Raw genomic sequence first — 27578 nt, forward strand, 5'->3', positions numbered from 1 at the left:
GGAACAGTCCCACCAAATAATTTGACAGACGGAAGCATGCAGGAATTGGCCAGATGTACTGCCAACCATAAAAACAAGCAGACGAGGTTTGAAATGGTATGTAATGCCATAGTGAAGCATATTAAACCAGCTTGAAATATCAGAAAGATATTCAGGCCCTGATTTAACAGGCTAATGCAGGTAGCAGCTACATATAAGTACAGAAATGTCCCTTTGTTGTTGGCATTAGATGTTTAATGATGCAAACCATCAGATTCAGATTAAAATCTTTTGGTGGGGCGGCCTCCTGGGTGAAATAGTTTGTGGTCCTTTAATACATTTCTGTGAGATCAGGCTGAAATAAGTAACAGTTTGTCATTTCAATCAGACTTCATTTAGAGTAAGCAATCAATTTTTATTCAAGTGCATGATAAAAAGAATTTGAGTCTTTGGCCCCATCGTGACATGGTATATATTGGTGGTAATGATGCCGTGATTAGTTCAGGATATTTGCCCCTGGGGTCTAGAGCAAGGATATAATTTGGCTAAGAAATATCGTGGCAATATCTGGTTAGACTACTTAGTGAACGCCACAGAGTAGAAGCCGGAGATAGAGGCAAAGAGAGACAAGAATAAATGAGTGAGTAAAGGGAGTCTTCCTAATTGAACGTTCACTAAGCTTCATGTTAACTCAAAGATGTTAATAAGTCGTAAGTTTAACATTGTCCTTGTGAGCGTGTTAGCATGCTGATGTCAGCATGTTATTATCAGGTTGCTCAAATAAGTCTCTTAAGACTCTCCAGCTGACCCAGAATGCTGCAGCGCGTGTTCTGACAAGAACTAAGAAAAAAGATCATATTTCTCTTGTACTAGCTTCTCTGCATTGGTTTCCTGTAAAATCCAGGGTTGATTTTAAAATACTTCTCCTGACCTACAAAGCTCTAAATGGTCAAGCACCATCATATCTAGAAGAGCTCTTAGTACCTTATTGTCCCACTAGAGCACTGCGCTCCCAGACTTTAGAGCTACTTGTGGTTCCTAGAGTCTCTAAAAGTAGAATGGGAGCCAGAGCCTTTAGCTATCAGGCTCTTCTCCTGTGGAACCAGCTCCCAATCTGGGTTCGGGGGGCAGACACCGTCACTACAGTTAAGAGTAAACTGAAAACCCTCCTCTTTGATAAAGCTTATAGTTAAGGAGTGAGGAGTTGCAGCATACGCCTAGACCGGCAGGGCAGAGTGTATAGCTGCAGACACAGCACCCCTGCTTATCTCTGCTTCTCTTCATAGTCTTCAGATTCATCTATCATATATTTAATAATATATTGAGAGTAGAGGGAGGCAGGCCAGTACAGCCCGACCCGGTTGGGGAGAGTTCTTGCCTGACCAGGCTCCTCTCCTTAACCTGCCTCTCTTAGTTATGCTGTTATAATTCTATAATTCTAGACTACCGCATCAGATTCATCTATCATATATTTAATAATATATTGAGAGTAGAGGGAAGCAGGCCAGTACAGCCCGACCCGGTTGGGGAGAGTTCTTGCCCGACCAGGCTCCACTCCTTAACCTGCCTCTCTTAGTTATACTGTTATAATTCTATAATTCTAGACTGCCAGGGAAATTCCTTCCTTCCTATGACACAATGAGCTGCTCTCTCCTCTCTCTTTTCATTGTTTCCTTTAGTGTGCATCCTTGTCCCAGAAATGCTTGTTACTAACCTAGCTCGGGGGAGTTTACTCCCTGGAGTCCATTTGTTTCTTTTTCGCCCAGAATATTTCCTTGGCACTAAGATCTGGGTCCTGGGTGCAGCTGTCGCTGTGGTCCTGCTACACGCTGCGATGCCCTGCTGTGTCCGGCTGCGTCCTGCAGTGTCGTGCTGTGTCCACTGCGTCCACCCACGCCCTGCTGTGCCCTGCTATGACATGAACTACTACAACTACTATTGTAGTCACTATTCCATTGTCTTTATTGTGACTATTATTGCCACTGTTTTTCCTCGCCACTGTCGCAACAGCCACTGCTGATGCTTGCTCTTGGGGGAATTACTGGAATTGTTGGGGCTTTGTAAATTATAGAGTGTGGTCTAGACCTACTCTATCTGTAAAGTGTTTCGAGATAACTCTTGTTATGATTTGATACTATAAATAAAATTGAATTGAATTGAATTGAATGTAGCCCAGCTCAACTGCTGCGCTTAAATTCAAGATTCAAAATCCTTTATTAATCCCACAATGGGGAAATTCACACTGTTGCAGCATCCAGGGATAAGAGGAAAAGTAAAAGACACACGTTAACACACAATAATAAATATAATTAAAGAGAGTAAATATTAAATAGTAAAAGTCTGTACTGAGATGGTTACATACATTAACACTCTTACACATGACTGCTTACTCCAATCGTTTTCGGTTTTTCAGATCAAGTGTAACATATCCCCTACTGGTTTGAGAATTTGAACTACACACCTTCCGACCACAACACATCACACACGTCAAACTACAGGATAGTGTCAGTCATGACAGCAAGCAGACAGCTGTCACCCACACTGAATAAAAGATTTAGCTGCAAGTAAACGGAGAATAAAGTCGTCTATTTTGGGTCGCCATCCTCATCCAAGTCTGCAAAGTCCTTGCAATAGCATGACGGCCTTGGAGCTAATGCTTAAAGCTCCCATGACATGGTGCTCTTTGGATGCTTTTATATAGACCTTAGTGGTCCCCTTATACTGTATCTGAAGTCTCTTTTATATAGACCTTAGTGGTCCCCTAATACTGTATCTGAAGTCTCTTTTATATAGACCTTAGTGGTCCCCTAATACTTTATCTGAAGTCTCTTTTATATAGACCTTAGTGGTCCCCTAATACTGTATCTGAAGTCTCTTTTATATAGACCTTTGTGGTCCCCTAATACTGTATCTGAAGTCTCTTTCCCGAAATTCAGCCTTGGTGCAGAATTACAGCCGCTAGAGCCAGTCCCACAATGAGCTTTCCTTAGGATGTGCCTTTTCTGTGTCTGTAGCTATTGAAGAGGAGAGGGGGGGGCAAGGTGGAGGGTGGGGGTGTGGCCTTGACCACTTTGCTCGTTTGAAAGCCATGATGTCTCTCTCTCCTGGGTGAGCCAAATTCTCTGGGCGGGCAAAGCAGAGAAAGGGGAGGTAACATTGCTCCTTATGACCTCATAAGGAGCAAGATTCCAGATCGGCCCATCTGAGCTTTCATTTTCTCAAAGGCAGTGCAGGATACCCAGGGCTCGGTTTACACCTATCGCCATTTCTAGCCACTCGGGGACAATAGGCAGGCTGGGGAACTCATATTAATGTTAAAAAACCTCATAAAGTGACATTTTCATGCCATGGGACCGTTAAGAAATACCATGAATGTTTCAAAGGCGTCTAACAGGCCATAAGGTTTGTCTTTATTGCTCATGATGAACCCAATCAGTTAAGTCAGCGAAGATAATGAATTGTGTGCATCTGGCTTTTGATAATAATGCTCTGGAGACCTCCATCCTGGATCTAAGAAAAAAATGATCTTTTGATTCTCGGTCTAAAGACAAACTATATATCTGAACCAGTCACGTGTACGTTCTTGTATATCATCATCAAGGTTACCAACGTAGGCCGCAGTGACATTTTAACCAAGTGTTTCTTTATTTACAAAGTGATGAAATGCTTTGCCACCTTCCCAGCTCGTTTCTGAAGGTAATGACAAAGTTGTCAAACAGAGCAATCACAGAGCAGTTGTAGATAGATTGATCTTACACAATATAAAACAGCAGTTAAATATAAAATGATGCAAGACAGCGGTACATCTGTTTGGAGGAAATGTACAGAAATCTCAAAAATGGAGGTAGAAAACGCACACACTACTCGACTGATGACATTTGACACTGAGAGACGTGTCAGGAGGGAAGTATCCACATCCTGATTCAAAATTTAAATAGAAACGCTGTTGGCATCCTGTGGGGCAGAAGAGTCTCAAGAACATCACGTCAATTCTTAAAGTGAAACTGCAGAGTTCAACAGGTTTAGTTACCTGTATACAACCAATAATGTCAGCAGCCAAATGTGGAATTGATTTGAGGCAAAAATAACAAGAGTGAAAAACATCCACAGTATCATGGTTTCTAACACATACACATACAGTTTACTTGGAATTGAAGTGTGCGATAAAGTGTTGGCTGAAACATGAAAACACTTCTGCCAAACTGTTATACACTTTCAGAATCTGAATTCTGTAACCAGTGTATTCATGTATACAGTGGCATGTAAGACAAATGTGTTTCATGCAGACACTAAACAAACTACTTTCAGTTCATTTTTAGAGCAACAAACACTGAGATTTCATGAATGAAAAGATTTTCCCTTCATGTCGCATTTTAACACCATTTTCCACCCACTTCCATTCCCTTGGCATCGCCACATTGTAAACATTTGTGAAACATTTAAGGTGCTCTTGTTAAATTTTGTGAGAGGACAAAATTGAAAAGTGTGACTGGAGAAAAAGTGATTTAAATAATATTTCGTCCTAGCACAAAGCACAATACACCAAGTGTCTCTGACTCTCTGTTTGAAATTAATCTGGGATGTGCTCAAATGCATGTTTAGATGAAGATGTTTAGAAGACAGTGTGCAACAAAACAAATGTTTTGCCTTATCAAACATCAATTTTGTTATCATACAGAAATCTGTTTGCTTTATTAACCCTCTGAAAGCTTTAAGATGATTGATTGTGTGTTTGTGACATGTCATTTCCTTTGTCACTACATTATCCTTCCATAAATCCAAAGCCAGGACGGAATTGTGGCATATGCACAAAAGCAGTGTCGACTTAAATAGCTCATCAAGTACGTTCTAGGATTTTCTTTCCCAAAATAGAATGACTGAGTCACACACGCAATGAAGTGATCGTGTCGTCTCTCTGCTTTTGCCGGGCGGCCAGAGAGCCGCCAACAGTGACTCCCATTCTGTCAGTCGTTGTCTTATCTACAGGCCTGCTGTGTTCAAGTTGCCCTTTAAGCACCAAGTGTGCAAGCACAGGCACATGCCCTACTCTTTGAGGGTCAATATATGCTCCTGAATTAACCTGCTTTAAACCTTGAGAGCCTCATGCACGCCCACAGCAGACAGTCGGCGGTTGATGTTGCGGTAACGACAGCGGAGAAGGTCACGATAAGTGGAGCGCAGGTCTCGGTTGAAGAAGGCGTAGATGAAGGGGTTCATTAGGGAGTTGGCATAGCCTAACCAGAGCAGCGTGCGCTCCAGCCAGATGGGCACACAGCTACACTCCACTCCACAGATAAAGGGCCTGGCAGTGGACAGGATGAAGAACGGCAGCCAGCACACAGTGAAGACCCCCACGATCACCCCCAGTGTTGTCGCTGCTTTCTGCTCCCGCTTGAAGATGGAGATGTTTCGGCGCTCACGGTTTAGCAGGCGCGATAAGGACGCACACTCCTCCACCACACCGGGCGGCTTCAGGCCCTGCATTCGCAGCGCCTCATTAGTCACTGTTTCGATGCGCTCGCGACGCGGAAGGTCATTAAAGCGGTGCTTGGCGCCACTCTTGCGAGCTGCCCTGAAGATCTTGTAGTACATGACCAGCATGACCAGCATAGGGATGTAGAAGGCTACAGCTGTGGAATAGATGGTGTAGCCAAAGTCTTGGCTAATGAGGCACACGCCGGCTGTGTGTACGTTTTGGGCCCAGCCGCAGAAAGGCGGCAGGGTAATGGACGCTGACACCAGCCACACTCCCAGGATCATCTTCGCCATCAGCTGACCGTTCTGCCGGGCAGGGTAGGTGAGGGGCCGTGTGATCCCCAGATATCTTTGAGAAAAGGAGACAAAAAAGTATCAGTACTAACCTCCATGCAGACTTTCAATTTAGGAATAAATGCAGTTGAAGCTATCTTGACATTTTCCCTGAAAACATTTAATACCTTGTTCAGTACAGTAGCTTAATCACAGCAAAAACAAGGATGATTTATCACATTTAATGCACTCAGACATTGTGCTGAAGCAAGAACATCTGTTGCCTGCCTTTTATTGAGATGAAACTGCAGTGTAGTAGCATCAAATACATGTCCACTCATTTCAAACACAGGCATTTCAATGAGAGGTCATAAGCTCTGTCATTGCCTGTTGGGCCATTAGCTGCTTTTCTTTGGCTTTGGAGGAGCTTAGTAGGTAGAGAGGGAGCTATCAATCAAACAGGCAGCTCAGTGGTTTCAAATAGCAGCTGGAGGTGTCAGGAAGATTAAGATAAAGTGAGGTGTGAAAAGCTTGAATTTGTACAAAACTGGGAAAATAGCCACTATTCTCACCAAATGATCAATCTGTGTGTACATCTCAGCGTGATTTGGCTGCGTGCCCGCAGCTTTCATCAGCATCAAATGCGTCATTGATGAAAGCTGTATATTTGACACTTCCGGCTGTTTTTCTTGTTTCTGTCTCTATGGTTAATCATAAGATAAAAAGCTTCAGGGAGCACTGGCCAATTCGTCTCAGCATGCACCAGTGATTCTATCAGCACTGTGGACATCAAATTCAGCTCAGTCAGCCTGGGCCGGATTTTGCACTCAATCAACTTTAGATGTTGAGTTTATACGAGTCAGGTCCAGTCTGAAAGATTTTCCTTAATGTTTATTTCAATTAGGAGAGACAAGTGAATGAAGTAAAGATGAATGTTTAGTATAACAGATGAGATGTGATATTTAAGTCTTTTTTACAAATAAGTTTGTTACAAATGCCTGTGACTCTGTGTAGAATCTGTACTTTATATTCTGTTAAATTCCTATTAAAGGACAGGCATTAATTACACAACTTTGTTCTTGTTGATGCAAAAATTACTCTTAAATCCATTCCAGTCCTTTTAAAAACTTTGCAGGTACACAGTACAGCAACAAAAAGATTTTTGCAAATATAAAACAGTACATAATCCACATTTTTTTGTTTGCTACAATCTTACTGGCTTCAGAAAACGGGGCACTGTAGTCCAGCATGTCTTGCTGCACACTGTAGCTTGTTAACAACTGACGACACACCGTGCAAGTGGTATTGATCTAGATCACAATCACTTGGAAAAGACAATATAGCTACAACTGCACTGAGGCTGATTACATCACACACACACACACACACACACACACACACACACACACACACACCCCGTCAGCCCCCCCCCCCCACTCTCACACACACACACACACACATACACAGATCTGACACAGATCTGATGTTTTTTAATCAGCTTAGAAAAAGCTGCGCAGAGTCACAATATTTATTTTCAGTTCCTATCTGGACCACTTGCATACCGTAATTCGGCAGGCACATGAGGCATGTCACCTACATGCCACTCGTATCAATTCAATTCAATTCAATTCAATTTTATTTATAGTATCAAATCATAACATAGGTTATCTCGAGACACTTTACAGATAGAGTAGGTCTAGACCACACTCTATAATTTACAAAGCCCCAACAATTCCAACAATTACAGTAATTCCCTCAAGATCATATCATATCATATCAGAATTTGTCAGCGTTGCCATGACAACAAGTGAAACACCCATAATTGTTCTGATACAGGTGTCATTATTATGTCGCCCTTGATGACCACGAGACACAAGACTGGAAAGAAAGCCAAATACACTATTCCACGGGCTTTTAAAACTTCCTTGGCTCAGGTTAGTTGTGCTCACTGAATATTACATAACAAATACTGTATACTGTATTCAGCTCAAATCTTGCTCTGCGTAATTTACAACCCGCACTTAAAATATACTCAAGCTTTACGGGAGGGCTGAACACATCCAGTCAAGCGATGTCAAATAGATACAAGTAAGATCCGGAGATGGGTACACTCCATGCTGTGGGAATTCTTAGGAATATATAATAGAAACCCAGTAATGCAACACTTCTCTTTGAATGCATTATTCAGTAATGAGGACGGTGGTTGTGGTGCTTATTTGGGGGGATATTTTATTATCTGTGGGGGGTGGAGGGCAGTCCTCCACAAACCTATGACTCATTTTCAGCCCTTTAGAAGGCAGAGCTGCTTTCAGACACACTCTCACTGGATACAAAATCCTCTCACCGTCCTTTGGAGAGAAACAACTGCCAGGTTGGATAAGACGGCACACATATTTAACACTTTATTACACAGCTTCCTGCTTGTATTTTAGCAGGCAGGCCAACTGGTCTGTGGGACCGCCAGTTGGTTTTATCATGTTTGTTTTGACATGTTCTTGGAATATTAAACATTCCAGACCCATGAGAGCCAAAAACAGGATAACATACATGAATATATATATATATATATATATACAGTGGGGGAAATAAGTATTTGACCCCTTGCTGATTTTGCAGGTTTGCCCACTTACAAAGAATGCAAAAATTTACAATTGTAATCATATGTACATTCTAACAGTGAAAGACAGAATCCCAAAGAAAATTCCAGAAAATCACATCATATGAATTTATTAAAATTGATAACCATCTGATGAGGAAAAACAAGTATTTGACCCCCTGGACAAACGGCAAGTATTCTAGCTCCTACAAGCCAGTTAGTCTTTCTTTAAGACACAGCCCCAATCCAAACCAATTATCTACATCAAATACACCTGCCTCACCTCGTTACCTGTATAAAAGACACCTGTCAACACCCAAACAACCAGCATCCAACATCACCACCATGGGCAAGACCAAAGAGCTTTCTACGGACATCAGGGACAAGATTGTTGATCTGCACAAGGCTGGGATGGGCTACAAGAGAATCGGAAAGCAACTTGGAGAGAAAAGTTGCAGTTATCAGGAAATGGAAGAAGCACCACACCACCGCCAACCTCCCTCGGTCTGGGCTTCCACACAAGATCTTGCCTCGTGGGGTGTCCCTGATCATGCGAACGGTGAGGAATCATCCCAAAACCACAAGGGGGGAACTGATGAATCAACTGAAGGCAGCTGGGACCACAGTTACAAAAGAAACAGTTGGTAACACACTACGCCGTCATGGATTGAAATCCTGCAGCGCACGCAAGGTCCCCCTGCTCAAGAAGAAACATGTACAGGCCCGCATGAAGTTCGCCATTCACCACCTGGATGACTCAGAAGAGGCCTGGAAGAAGGTGATGTGGTCAGATGAGACCAAAATAGAACTTTTTGGCCTCAACTCAACTCGTCGTGTTTGGAGGGCAAAGAACACCGAGTACAACCCAAAGAACACCATCCCCACCGTCAAGCATGGTGGTGGCAACATCATGCTTTGGGGGTGCTTTTCAGCCAAGGGGACGGGACAACTCCATCGTATTGAGGGGAGGATGGACGGGGCCATGTATCGTGGAATTCCGGACCGACATCTCCTTCCCTCAGTGAGAGAGCTGAAGATGGGTCGAGGATGGGTGTTTCAGCACGACAACGACCCTAAGCACACCGCCAAAGCAACAAAAGAGTGGCTGAAGAAAAAGCACATCAAGGTTCTGGAGTGGCCTAGCCAGTCTCCAGACCTGAATCCGATTGAAAATCTTTGGAGGGAGCTTAAAATTCAAGTTGCCAGGCAACAACCTCGTAACCTGAATGATTTGGAGGCTGTCTGCAGGGAGGAGTGGGCCAACATCCCTGCCGAAATGTGCACAAACCTTGTCACCAACTATAAAAACCGTTTGACATCTGTGCTGGCCAATAATGGCTTTTCTACAAAATATTAACATGCTGTTTGTCCAGGGGGTCAAATACTTGTTTTTCCTCATCAGATGGTTATCAATTTTAATAAATTCATATGATGTGATTTTCTGGAATTTTCTTTGGGATTCTGTCTTTCACTGTTAGAATGTACATATGATTAAAATTGTAGATTTTTGCATTCTTTGTAAGTGGGCAAACCTGCAAAATCAGCAAGGGGTCAAATACTTATTTCCCCCACTATATATATATATATATATATATATATATATATATATATATATATATATGAATATATGATAGGGAGCATTGCAAAATGAGGTTTATAAACAAAATTAGGTTTATATACAGCCAATAATGACGTCACTATAACATACCAAGGAAACATAAAATGCAGAACATTCTCACCCCCAACTCATCACATACGGGTGCTTGGTCAGGACCTTATGCCGTCATTTTTCAACGTATGTAAGGGTGAGGTTTAGGTAACAAAACTTTAAGTTTAGTAAAAGATCGTGGTTTGGATAAAAATAAGTATGTTTGTTACATAACTTAAAGTGACATTAGTTAAGTTTGTTACGAAAGTAAGGTAACTTACATTTCAATCAGGAGAGACTTCATTTGATATGCAAACATATTTATGGTACAACTGCATGATAAAATGTTCAAAGTCTTTTGGAGATTAGACTCCATCGAACTAATGATATTTTTTTAAAGGGGTAGAGAACAGGAACATAACCCCCCGATGGAGTCTAGACACTGGTGGCAGCGAAGAAGGAGACCGGAGACCAGACCGAAGAGGCAACGGAGCGGTCAGCCGGGAGAAACACAACGACCGGAGGCGGCAGGGGTGGTGGAGGGTCGAGCGCATTGCCTGAAACGACAGCTGACAACACAGGGAGAGAACAGATTTAAAGCAGAGTTGTAAGGCTGTGATTGGCCCTTGAATTTTTGTGGCCAAGTCTTATTGGTTTAAGTGAAAGTATCGCTTCTCAACAGCTGATTTGATTTAAGAAGAAAGAGTAGTGATTGGGTTAATGACGTCTTCCTGAAAGAATTTGCGCTGCGCTTCATATTTAGTGAACGTTGACTTTTGGTTTCACATGGGATTTGAACAGCAGTCACCTGGGTGAAAGTCCTATGGTTGTTTGACCCATCAATCTGCTCCAACCTCCGCCCTACTTTGTAGCTCGTTATCCCTGCGGACGTTGTCACTCCTTATACTGTCATCTCACCATGCCGTGGTCAAGCAGTTGCTCTGAGCGTCTAATATTGCAGCGCATGGGCTTACATTGGAGTTAGCTGAAAGCCCAGTGCATTTCACACAGAGTAGGAATGTGCATCTCCGGTCCGAGGGCGATGCAATACACATCTCTCGATGCAGTAACTACTGTTGCGATTCGATTCACCCCCTATTGCAATGCGTAGCCATTCGACGTGATTTGATTTAACACAATGCGATTCAATGCGTTGCAAAATAATTTATGCAACTCAATATGGTACAGATAGTTTGATTTTATTTCCTTGGTTCTTCTTAAGCAAACAAAACGTGTTGGTAAGCAGCCTGCATTGTGCTCTCACAAGCTGGCAGAAATACTTTTACTTCCATTAAAGGCATATTAAAAGCATATTTAGTCTTTGAAGAGCAAATTTGATTATAATATATATTGACAGAAATGATGTTACTACATCGTATTCAATCAGAATCCTCTCTACCTCGCAACAATTGGTCATTTTCAAGTGACCGTATGTGATGCTCGACAAAAAGTAATATATGTGATAGTCTTCATAACAGACTGTGTGTGTGTGTGTGTGTGTGTGTGTGTGTGTGTGTGTGTGTGCGTGCGTGCGTGCGTGCGTGCGTGCGTGCGTTTGTGTCTGACAGTCAGCACTGAGTGACACCAGTAACAGTGGGATGAGTAGTGGAGAAATAACAGAGTGTAGGTAGGCTAAAGGTAAGGGGAAGCTGTTGATGATTTGGAGGAATTCGGTGTAATGCGTAGCTCTTCCTCCTCCATGTTAATCTCTGATTATGCGGCCGTTAGACACACATTGGCCTCTGTAGTAGCGTTATTGGTCACAGGCAGCAGCGGAGATGAGAGTGCGCGCTTGGGACAGTGAAAAAGTTTAAAGGGGAGCAATTAATTAATATGTTTTCTACTAATAATAATATAAATTTACCAGAATTTACCGATGCGGGCGCACAGATACCTCAGTTGGTAGAGCGGGCGCCCATATATAGAGGTTTACTCCTCGATGCAGCGGGCCGGGGTTCGACTCCGACCTGCGGCCCTTTCCTGCATGTCTTTTCCCCTCTCTCTCCCCTTTCATGTCTTCAGCTGTCCTATAATGAGTCCTTCCCAAAATGTATCCGGTGCAAACTTTTATAATAGGTGCACTCGCATGGTGCATTTTTATGTCCGAGCACCGATCCAAATCGGTGAATCTTCCCATCCCTAATACAGACACAGAAGGGTGCCTTAGAGCCACTGACCAAGCTGCCGTATTTGACGAGTTGGGAGTGAGAATTAGGTGGCACAATATGTGAATATAACCAAAATAATGCAATGTAAATGTAATGTAAATCAGTTTAGAATTATTAAAACTGCAATAGCTGATTTTTGTTTTGCCCCCTGTGGGCAGCAGAAGCAAGGTAAACACATTTACATTTAAACACTTTAAAGTGGATATGGGGAATAGTTTTTATTTAGTAGTCATTAGCAAACAGTTGCTTATTTCCACATCCAGCAGACACAGAGCAACATTATCATTTATTTGTAGTCTGATTAGTCTATAGCCACGACTTTCTACTTCCGGGATTGCCCCATTGCCACCGGAAATTCCACCGTATGTCCTTCTTTTCGGCCAGATTTTCGTTACCTAAAGCTTCCCTTGTGTTGGAATTTTAAACTCTGGTCGATTTGTGAGGACTGTGGTTAACTGCTCCTCAGATCTCTGCAGGTTAAATTCAGATAGACAGCTAGACTATCTCTCCAATATGAGTTATCTGTTGCATGACTAAAACAACTTTTAAACGTACACATGTTCCACCAAAACAAGTTCCATCCCTAAAATATTTTGCAGCGACACCGGCACTCCATGTGGCGCTTACCGCCCCCCATGACGATTTTGATTGGTTTAAAGAAATTCCAATAAACCAGAGCATGTTTCTCTCCCATGCCAGAATACTGCGTGGACTAGCCAGCCCCTCCTTCGCAGCGCTGTGGAGGAAGGTCTGGCAAAGCAACACTAGTGTCTGATGACGCTCTTTAACTACCACTAGGGAAATATCCAGCTTTCCAGCTGCTAAATGTTCTATTATGTTCACTAGTTAGTTGCTAACCTGTCTGTCTGCTGTCTGGGGATGGGCAGGTAGTGCACTTTGGGCCATAAAACCCCAAAAATTAGCCTAAAGTGACTAATAAGCTCACATCAGTCAGACAACTCTCATTTGAAATGTTTATTGCAACAGCAGAACATACGGCGTCCAGACACTGTCTTCAGACTTCTTCTTCTTTTTCAGCAGTTGCATTGACAAGGCAGAGTGCGAGATGGGAAATTGTGAGTGTGTTTTGTCGACGATATGAATAATGAGGCATGTCACGTGTGTATGCAGCAGCGCAGCTCTAGTTGACTGCCTGAACTAGCTCGCAGGCAGCGCACCATTAGAGCTGAGGGGAACTGAAAAAGGGGATAATTCTCTGTAGTTTCATCACTACAGGCGACCCCTCTCACATTACAGTCTGTCATTTCATCCATTGTTAATAAAGAAATATTTATTATAGCAGCTTCACGGAACATCGTTTTTTCAGCATGGTATCTGCAATATGCAACTAATGAGTCAAATGCAAAAAATATAATATATGAAATTGTAGCATATTTAAAAATGCATAACATATTTAGAACCACATGGGACACCTCACACCTCAGAGAAGGCACATAGTCATGTGAAAAAAAAATTGTACCAATACATTATAATCACCTCCCAGAAGACACCATGCACTAAACAGTAACAGTGACACACATGGGGCGTTTAGAGTGTGTGTGTGTGTGTGTGTGTGTGTGTGTTTTCTCTTGAGGATTTGGGACATATCCACAGACACAGCAGCCCTCGGGATTACCCTGCCCCTGACAGCGAGCTAATGGAGAATTCCGTTACTTCCACTAGGCTACCAACTAGGGCAGCTCTGTGCTGAAACATCGTAAGCAGCCCTGGTGTGCAACAGTCGACAGTCATCTCAAGGGGCACCTCTCAATCCTTTTATGTCTCAGAGGGGATACACAGTGAAATATTTACCAAGCTGCAGTTGGTTTGAGCGGAGGAGTGGTACATTTAGAGCAGGTCAGGATCTCTTGAAATGAAAGTAACAGGCCTGGAAGGGAGTTCTTTCAAATGACGGATCATTTGTCCAAGAGAAACTCTCCTCTCAGCCATTTCGAATTCCTATGTCATATACTTGAGGGTAATCCATAATAAGTCTGTGAGAAAGTGAAGTGTTTTAGGCAGAACATCTTTTTTTGTTCCAGTTTATCTGTGTGAGTGAAGTGGGCCCAGAGATGCAGACATCGCCTGAAATCAAATAATTTGGGTTGAAGTGTCTCTTCAAGAACTGAGTGCAACTGGGCTGCTTTTTATCCAGCAGTCAGTATTGGGTATTCACTGTGTTCATGCTTGGTTTGTTTTCCATAAAGTGAATGAGAGTGCTGAAAAAGGGAAAATCTGAAAACACCCAATCCATTGTTCACGCTGTGTTCAGTGCAAACTGGTCTTGCTGAAAAATATTTGAAAGAAAAGCTTTTCTTTCTTATTGATTGACTTTTTTGGTGTGCAATCTTCTAATAATACCAGCTGTACAAACCCGAAACTCTTTAGGTAAAATAATAAATGACAAGAAAAATGAAACTGTGTTACAGTGTTTATTTCAACGAAGATATCATCACAGAGTATTTATTCTGAGCTGCCTTAGACTGAAGAGGACCAAATCTGTCTAGTGAGAGTTCTGGGATTTCTCCGACATCAGACAACAACCTCAGTCCTCAAGGAATGCTTCAGCTCTCCTATTCTATTTGAGGAACCTCCAGAAGACAGAAATTGAGCTGCTTCTCTCACAGGGCACACTGCACAACATGAGCAGCGCTGTTATTTCCTCCTCAACAAGGAGGCAAAGGAGTAAACCCATCTGTTTCCAACTATTCTTAGATCAAAAGAACTTGCACCTGTTTAGGTCAGGTTCTGTTTTGTTCTCTGACTTCTGCTCGTGTTAAGGTTGAATGAGTAAAGTAGCTGCCGTCATTTTGACTCTTCCCTGGACAGACTTCAGTACTTCATCCCTCGGATATGTCTGTTACCTCCAGCCACAGGACTGCCAGCATAGGTCAGACTCGTGTCAAATAGCCTGTGAACAAGTGTTGGCACTTACTTTAGCCGACATGTAGAACAAGATGCTTGGGAATTGCTACCCAAGACAAAATAAATGTCTACCAGAAAGTGTAGGCTATAGGCCAAAACTGTGTATACTTTATGATGACCTAAGGCTTATTCTATGCTCAATACATCTTTTTGATAAAATAAGACGTTAGAGTGCTCATATTATACTTTTTGGCTATTTCCGTTTTCCTTCATTGTGATATTTTTTGTGCATGTTATAGGTTTACAAAGTGAAAAATCCCAAAGTCCACCCCAAAGGGACATATCATCTCCAACAGAAAACACTGTTCACAAACTGCTCCAAACAGCTCTATTGTAGTCCAGCCTTTACTTCCGTGAGAAACGCGCCTCAGTTTGCATCACTTTGTAATGCACGTTACGATGCTCGCCTAGCTGTGAGCGTGGCATGCCCTCATACTCTGCTTCTGACTGGCTAGTAGTCCTTACCTAGCTACGACGCATGTGCGACTCCCATCAAAGATGGAATAGAAGTGCCTCACATGAAAATTAAACCATGTAAACCTATTCTGATATAACCTCTAAATACAATTATGAACCTGTAAATGAGCATAATATGATATTAAGCATAAAAGGTCAGTTCACCCAAATAACAAAAACACATACTTTCCCACTTATCTTCATGTGGTATCTTTAGTAATATGGTGATAGCTGCTAATCAACTTATTACACTTTAATTACTTTTGTATTACTTCAGTGTATTTTAGTAAGTATTTCTAGCCAAGTCAGCTGCGTGGGATTGGGATAGCAATGTCGTTCAGTTTTCAACAGCTTTTGAACGGATTGCCATGACATTTTGTGCAGCTATCCATGTCCTCTCAAGAAATGTAATCATCACTTAACTTTTCGTCCAGCAGATAACTTTTGACATCAACCTCAGCTGTACTTAGTGTTATGTGCTTATTACTGTATGTTAGCATGCTGACACGCTAAACTAAGACGGCAAACACTGTCAACTTTATACCTGCTTAGCATCAGTAGATTAGGGTTAGTGATGTTATATGGTAGCTTTGTTGTCCTTTATTTTCCAGTCACAGTTTTGAGTTACCTAGTGTAAATTGGATTTACAAGACTGTAAGCTAAAGATAGTTTTACTTCCGTTTCTCATCTTAGTAGAAAGTGGTACATGGTTCATTAGTTCTAAGTGACTTGCCAACCAGTGGTGGAAGAAGTGGTGGAATTTTATGGCCTCCGCTGCACAGCACACCACCTGTCCTTATCGGGTGTTTACTGGCTCGTACAGCAATAGAGATGATGGGCAGCTATTAGTACCACGTGATAAATGGATTCCCCTTCCAACAGTCAGCATGTCCATCCCTGTCCTTGAACAAAAAGGCAAATACTCTGCAGGTTCTACACAATAGAGGAGTAGAGAATAGGGCATCAGAATAGAAGAGATATATCAACTAAAAAGCTACACATAAAGTCAGCAACACAATAAAGGGTAGTTCAGTTAAGCCACAGATGACTTGAGTACTTTGCAACCAAAACAACAGTTAAAGGTGATTCCTCCAGCTTTGTTAAGCAGATCAAACACTCCACAGAAAAGCACAGCAAGGGGACTTAACAGTGGGCTATACTCAAAATAAGTTAGTTAATTTAACATGTCGTCCAACTACAAGGCAAAAGTGTTTATAGCTGTTCCCACCGGCCACACTCAAAGGAGGTTTGAAAAGCCTGCCAGGATAGTGAGGGGTGAGACATGATAATCATTCAAATGGGAATTTGTGGGAGGCATGCATACTGTGGCACTTTCTTACTTCCACACACCTTGCCAAATCATTGCCTGAAGTGGGCGTGATTGTCTCTTTCGGAAAGTTAAAAAAATCATCAGATGCAGCCCCCCCAATTTAACATTGGAAAGGTGTGACAGGGCGCACGGGTTGGAGACACTGTTAGACCATCCAACAATATTGACTCATGATCCGGCTATTGACTCCTTTAATGCACCACCATCCTGCATCTACTATTTTAAGCTCAGGAATTTACTTTCTTGCTCAACATGAATATGCCCTTTAGCCATACTAATGTTGATATTGTTAAATATTAATAGCTGGCATGCTCTATGAGGTAAAAACACACCACCATGTTACCTTATTTAGCTACTGCTGCTGCTATTTTCTATTTAAAGTGGAGTACGGTACGTAAAATAAATGCGCACAATTCCCATCACACATGATTTAATGTTGTTCTCCACTCTTTTTCGGCTCACTCTTTGAACTCCATGTCCCAGCAGACTCTGACAACATCATCTGGCCCTGATTCTTTACGGGTGCTTCATTCTGATAATGGAAGCCTCGGAGAGCTTCTTTCAGCTCTTCCAGTCCTCAAGATCCTTCAAAAGCACTCACACACATCACTTGATCTGTGATCCATGGCTTGCAATAACTGGGTAAAACAGAATCATCCAACTCTATTTTCTGCTGTACGCAGTACATCATGACAAGAATGTTTCTGATATAAGATTAGGATTAGGATGTAAAATGTTTGGTTGGACAACTATAGGCCAATACTTTGGTTTCACTGTGGATAATGAGAACATAGTAAGGTAGAAATCTGTTTTTGTCTTGCACCCCTCACAAACCAGTGAAATATTTTTTTGGTTACTCTGAAATTATCTTTACATACATACATACATACATACATACATACATACATACATACTATATGCTAATCATTTGATCATCATCTTTAAGTGTGAATGATACCAATCACCAAGTTTTTTTTGTCCCTCTGGAAATCCCTGTTTCCTATTACATTTATATATTACAAAATTGTTCTCCTAATTACGCTATGGTTACATGTATCTACCATGCCAGGCATTCAAAGACCTTTGACTCCAGAGACAGGGGGCAACAAATCCATGCTTTGGGCCCTATCTTGCACCCGGCGCAGCGCTGCGCGAACCGCGAAGCACAAAGCAAGTGTCTTTGTTAGTTTAAGACCCATGCAGTTGTCAATTTCCCATCCAGCGCCCACATTGTTTAAATAGCAAATGCACCTGCGCCCGTCTGTGCGCCCATCTGTGCGCCCATGGGCGTGCTGGTCTTACAGGGGGGTGTGTTCAGTTGTATTATTGGCGTATTGCTATCTTGAGGCAGCGGAAAGTGATCGCACCATTGACCAACAAAAACCTGGTCTATAGGTCAATATAAAGTCAATAACACATTATTTCATTGTTATTTTAACAGCAAATTTGTAAAATGCACACTATGCTTGTTACACATACAGGGACGCGCAGCACACAAACATGCAAAAGATTAAAAATAAAAATATTACGATGTGAAATAGTATTATGACATGATCTGCTCGCGCACTTTCACTTCACGCACAAGCAGATCAGTTTCTTCTCCTGAAAATCTCTCCTTCCTGCTTAGCAAATCCGCCATCATAATAGCAATGTGCCAAGGTACAAACACGCCTGGTTTTAAAAGGGAATGGGAGATGACACTCTGATTGGTTTATTGCATGTTACGCCCAAAACACACCTATGAATTAATGAAGACACTAAGTACAACCCTTTTGAACCATGCGGCAGGCGCACAGACCATTTTTTTCTGCCGTTAAACTAGCAAAAGTGGATTTGTACACGCACCTGCGCCATGCGCTTCACACTGTGCACTTAGATCGTTAAAATAGGGCACTTTTTTTTCTCATGTTTCAAGTCACTGCCGAGTTCTTCTGCATTAAATCAAGACCATGATTTCTCCCTCTTACTGTTTGTGTAGTTAATATTCTGGAGCAGAAGCAAATTGGTCACAACCTTAATTTCCATGGCCCCACCAAAAATAACTATTATGTAAGCAAAATATTGAGGTTAACACCAAATTTACATATGCTTAAACAAGGAAGCTCATCGTCAACAACATTTTACTTGTGTCTGAGTTGTTTTAGGGGGAGAAGCATGTGTTGTTTCCTGAATGTTTTTCAGTGTGAAACAATTTATTTCTACTTCCTGAGTTGATTCTTGCCTGCTTGCTTTTTCTTGCATTTAGCCATTTTATGGTTCCATTATCCTGGCAGCCATGGTGACCAGATTTGTGATGCTGCTACAAAAGCCTCTAAAGACTCCACTTTTACCAGGGAAATTACATTTGCACAAGTACATGCATGCCACTGTCTCAGCAGCATATGTTCAGAAAGAATCTTTAATGTGCGTGTAATATGTAATATGAAGTGCTATTACTACCCACCAACATGTACACTTACTGCAGTCCCAAATCTGCAAAGATTCCAAAACGCTCACTCAAATATTAATCAGCACGCTAACTCTCTCTGTCCTCATTATTATACAAGGACTCAAGTCTGTTAGTGGAAGGTGAATAAGCATGTGCCAGCAAGTTCATCTTCCTCTCTTGTTACAACAAAAATTTATTTTAAGTTACCAAGGATACCACAGGCAGCTCCTTTTTGAGACGACAATTTGGCATCTAGCCAGCAGTTAGTGCACCAGAAATAGCTGTGTGGCCCATTATATGTCATCATTTTTTGGCTCTGTAAATCGAAAAGGACAGTGAGGAGGAGTTGTATCCAACTTGTTCCTGAGTCACTAGACACATAAAGGCAAACACTGAGGACTGTGCTTTTTCTCCACCTTGTATTCTGTTACTGACCTTTTTGTTTTATTCTAAAACGCCGCTGAGTAATAGGCCTATACCTATATTCTGGCCAAATTGTATTTTTATGAATCCTTTATCCCCAGAATTCATCTTGTGCACACACGCATAGAAGAACATGTTGTTTATCTATTAGAAATTCAATCATATTCTTAATAAACACAACAACAATCATGTACAAATAAAAAGCCAAACCTGTACAATTCATGGATAGTACACAAAATCCCATTATTATCACGAACCCACAGCAACAGAAAACCTCTTCCATCTTTCAAAATGTTTTTTAGTGTAATTGTTATTCCTGATTGCAGTGTATTTTCAAGGTCCAATGTGTATAAATGTCTCCCATCTAGTGTTGAGATCATATATCACAATCAACTCTCTCGCATCAAGCAGTTCAAAGTAGGTATTACAGCTACGGTAGCCTTCCCGCTTCAAAGAGCCGGTCTCTTGCTCTTTTCAATATCCTTTTTCTTTTTCTGGGCAAAGAAGTTTATTCCTGTTCCTGAAATTTGGATTTTGAATATGTGTGGTCCTCCACGTTTCCTTCTTCAAACTTGCCGTGGCCGGGAAGCTACGATACCCATTAGCAGCATTAGCAGCACCTGTGAGTTTATCATGTGACAGCAAAAACGCGAAAGGCGGAGCAGTATGTCCTGTATGTCCCTTACCGGCTAACGTATTTCAAGATGGCGCATGAATATGGAGCGTCTGTCGGTACCAAGGGGGTAAGCTTCGCCTCAGAACTCGAACCTCCTATGGCGCCATTTTGTTGCTACCTGGCCATCACCTCCCGTTAGCATTCCACTGAGTAGCATTCATTTTGGCGCCAGTTGACAGCGAATAACTTTACATCTGAAACGTTTAAAGACTCTATTTGTCCATTGTTTAGTTCTAAAGAAACACGACAATGTACAAAAGGTTCCATTACCTCGTACCGCACGTTATGGCGTTATGACGATTTTATAAAAATAGGCTAACGATTGTGTCACATAGTAGAGGAATTACCGTATAGTACAGGATAAGCTTGCAGGCAGTTTCGACTTACATGAGCTGTTTAGGATTAATTACTAATGTTAACTAGCATTTTAGTTAACAATAATTAGCCTGTGCCCATGTTATCTCCTTACATATACCTACGCTCTCCTTCTCTGTAAGATTGGGAATGATTGAGATTTCTCTTGGCACAGCTACCAGAATTAAATTCAATTCAATTCAATTTTATTTATAGTATCAAATCATAACAAAAGTTATCTCGAGACACTTTACAGATAGAGTAGGTCTAGACCACACTCTATAAATTCCAAAACCCCAACAATTACAGTAATTCCCTCAAGAGCAAGCATTAGCAGTGGCTATTGCGACAGTGGCAAGAAAAAACTCCGAAGGTTATCGCGGAAGTTCATGTCATAGCAGGGCACATCGTGTCATACTGAGTAGTGCAGTCTCCTATACCGGATCCTGACTACTCTGTGCACAGGAACATCACAGCAGGGCGTTTCGGGATGTAACGTGGCACTGCAGAGCACGGGTGGATGCTGCGGATGCAGCAGGACGCAGCAGGATGCGGCCGGGAAACATAAGGGTAAACTCCCCAGAGCTAGATTAGTAACAAGCATTTCTGGGACAGGATGCATACAAAAGTAACAAGTAGAGATGAGAGAGCAGCTCAGTGTGTCTTAGGGAGGAACAGCCTCCCCGGCAGTGTAGAATTGTAATAGCATAACTTAAGAGAAGCAGGTTAAAGAGAGGTGCCTGGTCGGGCTAGAACTCTCCCCAACCGGATCGGGCTGTACTGGCCTGCCTCCCTCTACTTTCGCTAGATTATTAATTATACAGTATAAAACTGATGACTACGAGGAGAAGCAGTGGGCCGGGTTAGGTGGACACTTCAACTCCTCGTTTCCTAACTATAAGCTTTATCAAAGAGGAGGGTTTTCACAACTTTCAGACACGCTGCTCACGTCACGTTTACGCTGTCTCTCTCAGTTGGAGTCTGTGCAGTAAAGCTGGCCATCACCGGAAAAGTGCTTCTAATAGCCTTCACTGGTCTCCGTCCAGAGCAACGGGGTCTGTTGGTCCATTATATACTGTCTATGGTTGGTACACGAGCCGTGCTGCCTGCACAGCCCGGTCTCATGGCAGTTCGTGTAAATGTGACGTTATTTGAATCTATTGATACGTGTTCACGGAGACGTTTTTGTCGGTTTTTACGTGGCGGACAACACAAAAATGTGAAGTAATGTATTTCAATGGGAAGCATATTTTGTGGCCACAGCACGAAAATGGTAGGGAGTAATATAAAAAGCCGAAAATCCGCGTAGGGAGGTTGGTCGGGTTGGTGGATGGGTCAAACAACACAGGACTTTCACCCGGGCGAGCGGGGATGGCGTCCCTGCGTGTGGCGTTTTGTCCCGCGTGTTACTGTGGCGCGTCTCCCGGCGTTTAAGGCGCCCTTTCCCCGTAAGTTTTTTCCTAAACCCAACCTCCGCTATTCCCGTTATTGTGGCGTGTCCCCAGCGGGCCGCCTTGCGGGCGCCTTCCGTCTAATGGAGCGTCTTTTTCGGCCGCCTACCCGCCGCCTCATCCAGCGGGTCCCCAGCGGGCCGCCTCGCGGGCGCCTCCCGGCTTATGGAGCGACCTTTTCGGCCGCCTCCCGGCGTCCTTTCCCCAAGAAAATAACGAGACATTTACACGTAAAAAACAAGAAAAACGTCTCCGTGAACACGTATCAATAGATAAAGAATAACGTGGACATTTACACGAACTGCCGTGAGACCGGGTTGGCCTGCACGATCCTTTCTGCGCATGCGCAAGCTGATAATCCTGATGTAGGGATTTACGACACTGCATGATCTGTTCCATGCTTCCGGTCGTAGTTGTAGCGGTCTACTGTTAGCCCTCACCGGAAAGATAACGTTAGTTTAGCTAACAGCTAATTTGGCTGACCGCTAGCTGAGACAGCATGTAAAAGACCCTTAAACCTGAAAATAACCGTTAAAATATATAACAGCTGTTACGTCAGTTCTACTTTACTTGTGCTCATTTAAAATACAATCACTCAATACTTGTCTTTATTGTTATTACTGTAAAGTCTTAATTTAGCTGTAGTCTGCTTTTCCCAGTGTTTAGTTTGAGTTAAAGTTATTTTAGACTGAATCAAGCTGTCAGCTAGCGGTTAGCCAAATTAGCTGTTAGCTAAACTAGCCTTAGCTTCCCGGTGGAGGGTAATTTAATACATCCAGCGCTCTCAAGTTTTGAACAGAGTTTAGAGTGAGATTTTGGCGGCAGGGTTTTGGTGGGGACGTGAACCTGATCTGATAAATGACACAAATTTGTACAAATTTTATTTAATTCAGCATTTCTTTGTGTGTGTGTGTGTATGTGTGTGTGTGTGTGTGTGTGTGTGTGTGCAATTATTAATACTATGCATTGTCTGGATAAAATATAATGAAATAGCCTAAGCCAAAGGTTTTCACAATGGGGGCCGGGAGGTTGTGTGGTAAAAATAAAAGGAAAAAAAATATTCCAAATTATTATGGGTATTGTTATAAAAGTATTATGGGTAGGCCTATTATAAAATGGGTATCTTTATAAAAAATATAAAACTGTCAGAGTAGCCCTGCAGCCGATTCAACATGTAGCTATAATAATAATAATAATAATAATAATAATAATAATAATAATAGGCGCAAAAGCTACCCAGTGTTTCCTCTATGTTGATTTCTGCCGCCACAGTATCAGAAATAGGGCAGACGCACAACAGGGTTTCCGCTATGTATATGTAGTATATAAAGTCATAATTACACGACGCTACAGAGCCGTGTGCTCTACTGAACTCAAGCGAACTGTCATCCGCTCTCTCTCCCCTCAACTGGAACAGTGACAGGACGTCATCACTCGCGAAGTCATGGCAACTAAATAAACAACAGGGCGAATACTCTTGTCACTCAATCTTAGGCAAAGTCACAAACAGAGACGAAAGCAGCAACTTGAAATCCGCACTCACTCAGCTGGTGCATGGCAGGGCCTTCTGAACTCTATGGGGAACTCACTTGATTCCTCTACCTATTCCACTGTTTAAAAAATAGCGGCGCAATTTGGTGGGCGTTATCCTGGTAATTTCTCTGCGTGAGAAATACAAGGTGTGGCATGTGAGCGTGTGAACGGGTTGAAATGCGTGTGTCTCACGCCCAATGTGGGAGACTTGAGAGGTATGCATGAGGCTAATGGCAGACCGCTACATCTATGACAGATCGTACAGCGTCGTAAATCCCATGGAGGTATTAAGAGGACTCGTAAAACAGGATTATCATCTTGCGCATGCACAGAACGGATCGTGCAGGCAGCACGGATCGTGTACCGACAGCGTCTACCCCAGTTCATGCAAATGCAAAAGTAAAATTTCAAGCCAAAAGGAATACTTGGAATTGATGGTGGAGGTAAATATTCATGAAAAAGTACAAGTTTGTGAACGGGCAACACAGATTTTGATAATGAACAACTAAACACGTTACACACTGGACCTTTAAAATAGACTAAGAAACTGGCATTGGGCATTCACTCCAGGAGCCCAAAAAAAAAGGTTTTTCCCAAAAGTGTAGTTATATCAACGTTTTTTATGTATTTTTATGTTTTATGTGAAGGACTTTATTGAAGAGTACTATACAAATAAACTTGCCTTACCTTGCCTAAGGCCTTTCCCTACGGATTTACCTATGTAGGGCAACAGTTGCCTCATCACTGTGTTTAAATAGTCATCTAACATCATCAAAGAAGCAGATATGTACAGGTGTTCTCTTTCACCTCGATTATGTTCATATAAATCAAACAATTAACTAAGTATATACATATTATTTAGATAGAAAAAAGGAGAAAAGTGCACAAAGGGAATAGTCCTACTTCAAGTTTAGCCAGAAGAAATAATTCAAGCTAAAAATAGCAGCTTATATCAGCAAGACAGATATTGTTTTCCAGGAAAAAAGTAAATTGAATATAATTTGATTTTGCACCAGATGACATACATCAGAACACAAGATAAGGAGATGGAATTTATGTTCCTGCCTGAGCACAGTGTGCCCTAACCAGAGAAAACCATGACTGATGACAGGAATATTCATTATAAGAGCAATTTTACTGCTGTTTATCTCGCCACTGAGCAGTGAGAGGTTATTAAGTCACTTTTTACTGGCAAAGCACATTTAGATCTGCAATATCATATTTGTACTGTACATTTCCAGGATTCATCTTCATGCAGGCTAATCTGAAAGATAGACAAACAAAATACCACTTATGGGTGAGCCAGCCCAGCTGTGACAACAAGGTAATAATACTGATTATACTGATCCAGTGAAATAAAGGTCACTGTTGTGTTGCCAAAAGCAGTGCACATAATGACGGTTTAGAAAGAGTCTAGTCTTCATACTAAACAGCGCAATGACGCTAATATGAATAAAAGAAATGAAGGTGTATAATTCTCATAAATAAAACCAATTAAAATAAAAAACAACCACAGTATATTTAGTCTGCTGTGGACTAAATACCACTAGCCTCGTGGCTAAAATCATAAAATCATTCATCTGAGGATCTATACACCAGATTTTGGGGAGATTAAGTGACACTAAAATCATCCATCTGTGCCAGCCAGATCATTGGCTCCTCATTCACATACAGTACAGTATGTTATATCAGGTGAGCAGAAGAAAAGTACTTGTGGTGTCCCAAGTGAAGGTGGTGTACTTGGTGTACCCCATGTGAAGGACAATCGGAGCAGCGGGGGCGGTATTGAATTCACATTACTACACAGTTGTGACGAAAAGAGAGCAGAGCCGAAAGGCAAGGCTCTCGTTCTACTAATTTTCGTTCCTACCCTCACTTATGGTCATGAAATCTGGATCATGTCTGAAATAACTAGGTTAAACAAGTGGCCAAAATGTGTTTTCTCAGGAAGGTGGTTGGCGTTTCCCTTAGAGATAGAGAAGCTCAGTCATCCGTGATGACCCGCTGCTCCTTTGCGTCGAAAGGAGCCAGTTGAGGTGGTTGGTGCATCTGGCAAGGATGCCCCGTGGGCGTCTCCCTAAGGAGGTGATCCAGGCATGTCCATTTGGGAGAAGGCCTCGAGGAAGACCCAGGCCGGACCCCGGATAAGCAGATGACAATAAATGGATGGATGGATGGATGGATGGATGGATGGATGGATGGATGGATGGATGGAACTTTGCATTGGCATAGAGCAAAGGAAATTATCAGTGTTGGGGAAGCTACTTTGATAGCATAGCTTTACAAGCTATTACTTCACACTGGAAGAAGTTGAATTACATCAAAGCTACTTGCTTTTCTGAGCACTTTAAGTGCAAAAGATCAACAACAACTTTGTGGTGAGATTGTTTTGGTCAACTGCTGAGAATAAACTTTCAATCTCAGTTGTTATTGCAGTGGATTACATTTTTGAGACCGGAATTTTCCTATTCCCAGTTTGTTACATACACATTTACAGGCATTTCGAAGAGAGAAGGTCTGCCTACAGTGCAATGACCCAGTTAGTGGTCGCATCTGGAATTTAGTGTCTTGCTCAAGGGAAGTTTGGCAGTGATGGGTTCCCTTAACTCAGTTTTGTATTTCACAACTGGAATACAAACTTGTTTTAGTGCTGGGGGTTAGATCACTAACTTCTCAGCATCTACCTGACCTGAGAGAATTCCAGCTATAAAATCACATTGAACCACATCCAATAACATCTCCATCATACAATACTCTTGGACAATGAGTTTAGAATTAGCTTACAACAGGCCCAGATTGGCTAATCGGGAGCACTGAGAGAATTCCCAGTGGGCCGGTCTGTTTTTTTTTGGTCGCGATAGTTGAAATATATTATGGATGCTGTCCCTAGGCTACCTGCACTTGTAGCCCACTCTTTTTATTTATTAATTATTTTTTTCTTGGAGCCCACCGTTCTCTACATTCATGCAGCCCACTCGCATTGTGCAGTCTGGCAATTATGACAGAATTATGTTTTGACACCCCCGATTGGCGGCACCTTGCTCAAAAAAAAGAAAAATGTCACCTGTTAGAGGATGTGACCGCGAGCAAAAAGAAGCTATAAAAATAATAATGAGCGCAAAAACAGTGCTAAAAAGGCGACAATTAAGCTCTACAAAGTGACTTTGCCAGATGTGCTAAACTCAGCAACTTTTTCATTAAAACCAGCTCGCAATTTGAGAGTGAACCGCCAATGGAGACGGTGAAGCGGGTAAGCAGCGGTCGTTCATAACAATACAACATTGCCTGTAAACCATCGTTTAAGTTTATGAATCAAAGCCAATATTCCAGTTTGCTGCTAACAGTGACTATGAAGAGTCAAGCACCAGCCATGAGCCCATAACTCCAGAGTGGGCAGGTAGGATTGCTCATTGAGTGAATAAGAACTAGAATTAATATTAATGTAATTAATGTGGAGTGCCCTGAGGTAATTAATGATTTGAGATGATTTGGCACTACGTTAATGAAACTAACTTGACTTGATCAGAAAGCTTTGTAAAAAGGAGAGATTTGTGGAGAGGATTATGACTATTTTTTTTTTTTTATGTGAAGCAACACTTACTGTATTTGCACTGAATTGGAAATTATTTTTTACAAAAACACACTGAATTACAAGGGTGCAGATAACAGTGCGCTATTGCAGACTCATACTAAGGTTTTAATTACATAATAATATAGTCAAGGTTCTATATATATATATATATATATATAGGCTAAAATATGAGTCCCACTCCAGCCCTGACTGACAACCACAATGGATTGATGAACAGCAGTAAACATATATGAAGAGTGACAGTGTGAGAGAAATTAATAAATGCCTGCAT

General features: G+C 42.0%; 1 protein-coding gene across 1 annotated transcript in view; it reads right to left on the bottom strand.

Annotated features, from left to right (window-relative positions):
- Positions 1 to 3600: 3600 nt before the first annotated feature.
- htr7c (5-hydroxytryptamine (serotonin) receptor 7c) overlaps positions 3601 to 27578 on the bottom strand; it is a 36593-nt gene continuing 12615 nt past the window's right edge. Inside the window, exon 2 of the mRNA XM_028578552.1 lies at positions 3601 to 5803. Within this exon, the coding sequence (XP_028434353.1) occupies positions 5065 to 5803 (739 nt within the window). The 3' untranslated portion in view covers positions 3601 to 5064. The remainder of the gene's footprint in view (positions 5804 to 27578) is intronic.

Source organism: Perca flavescens, chromosome 5 (genome assembly GCF_004354835.1).
Source record: "Perca flavescens isolate YP-PL-M2 chromosome 5, PFLA_1.0, whole genome shotgun sequence".
NCBI lineage: Eukaryota > Metazoa > Chordata > Actinopteri > Perciformes > Percidae > Perca > Perca flavescens.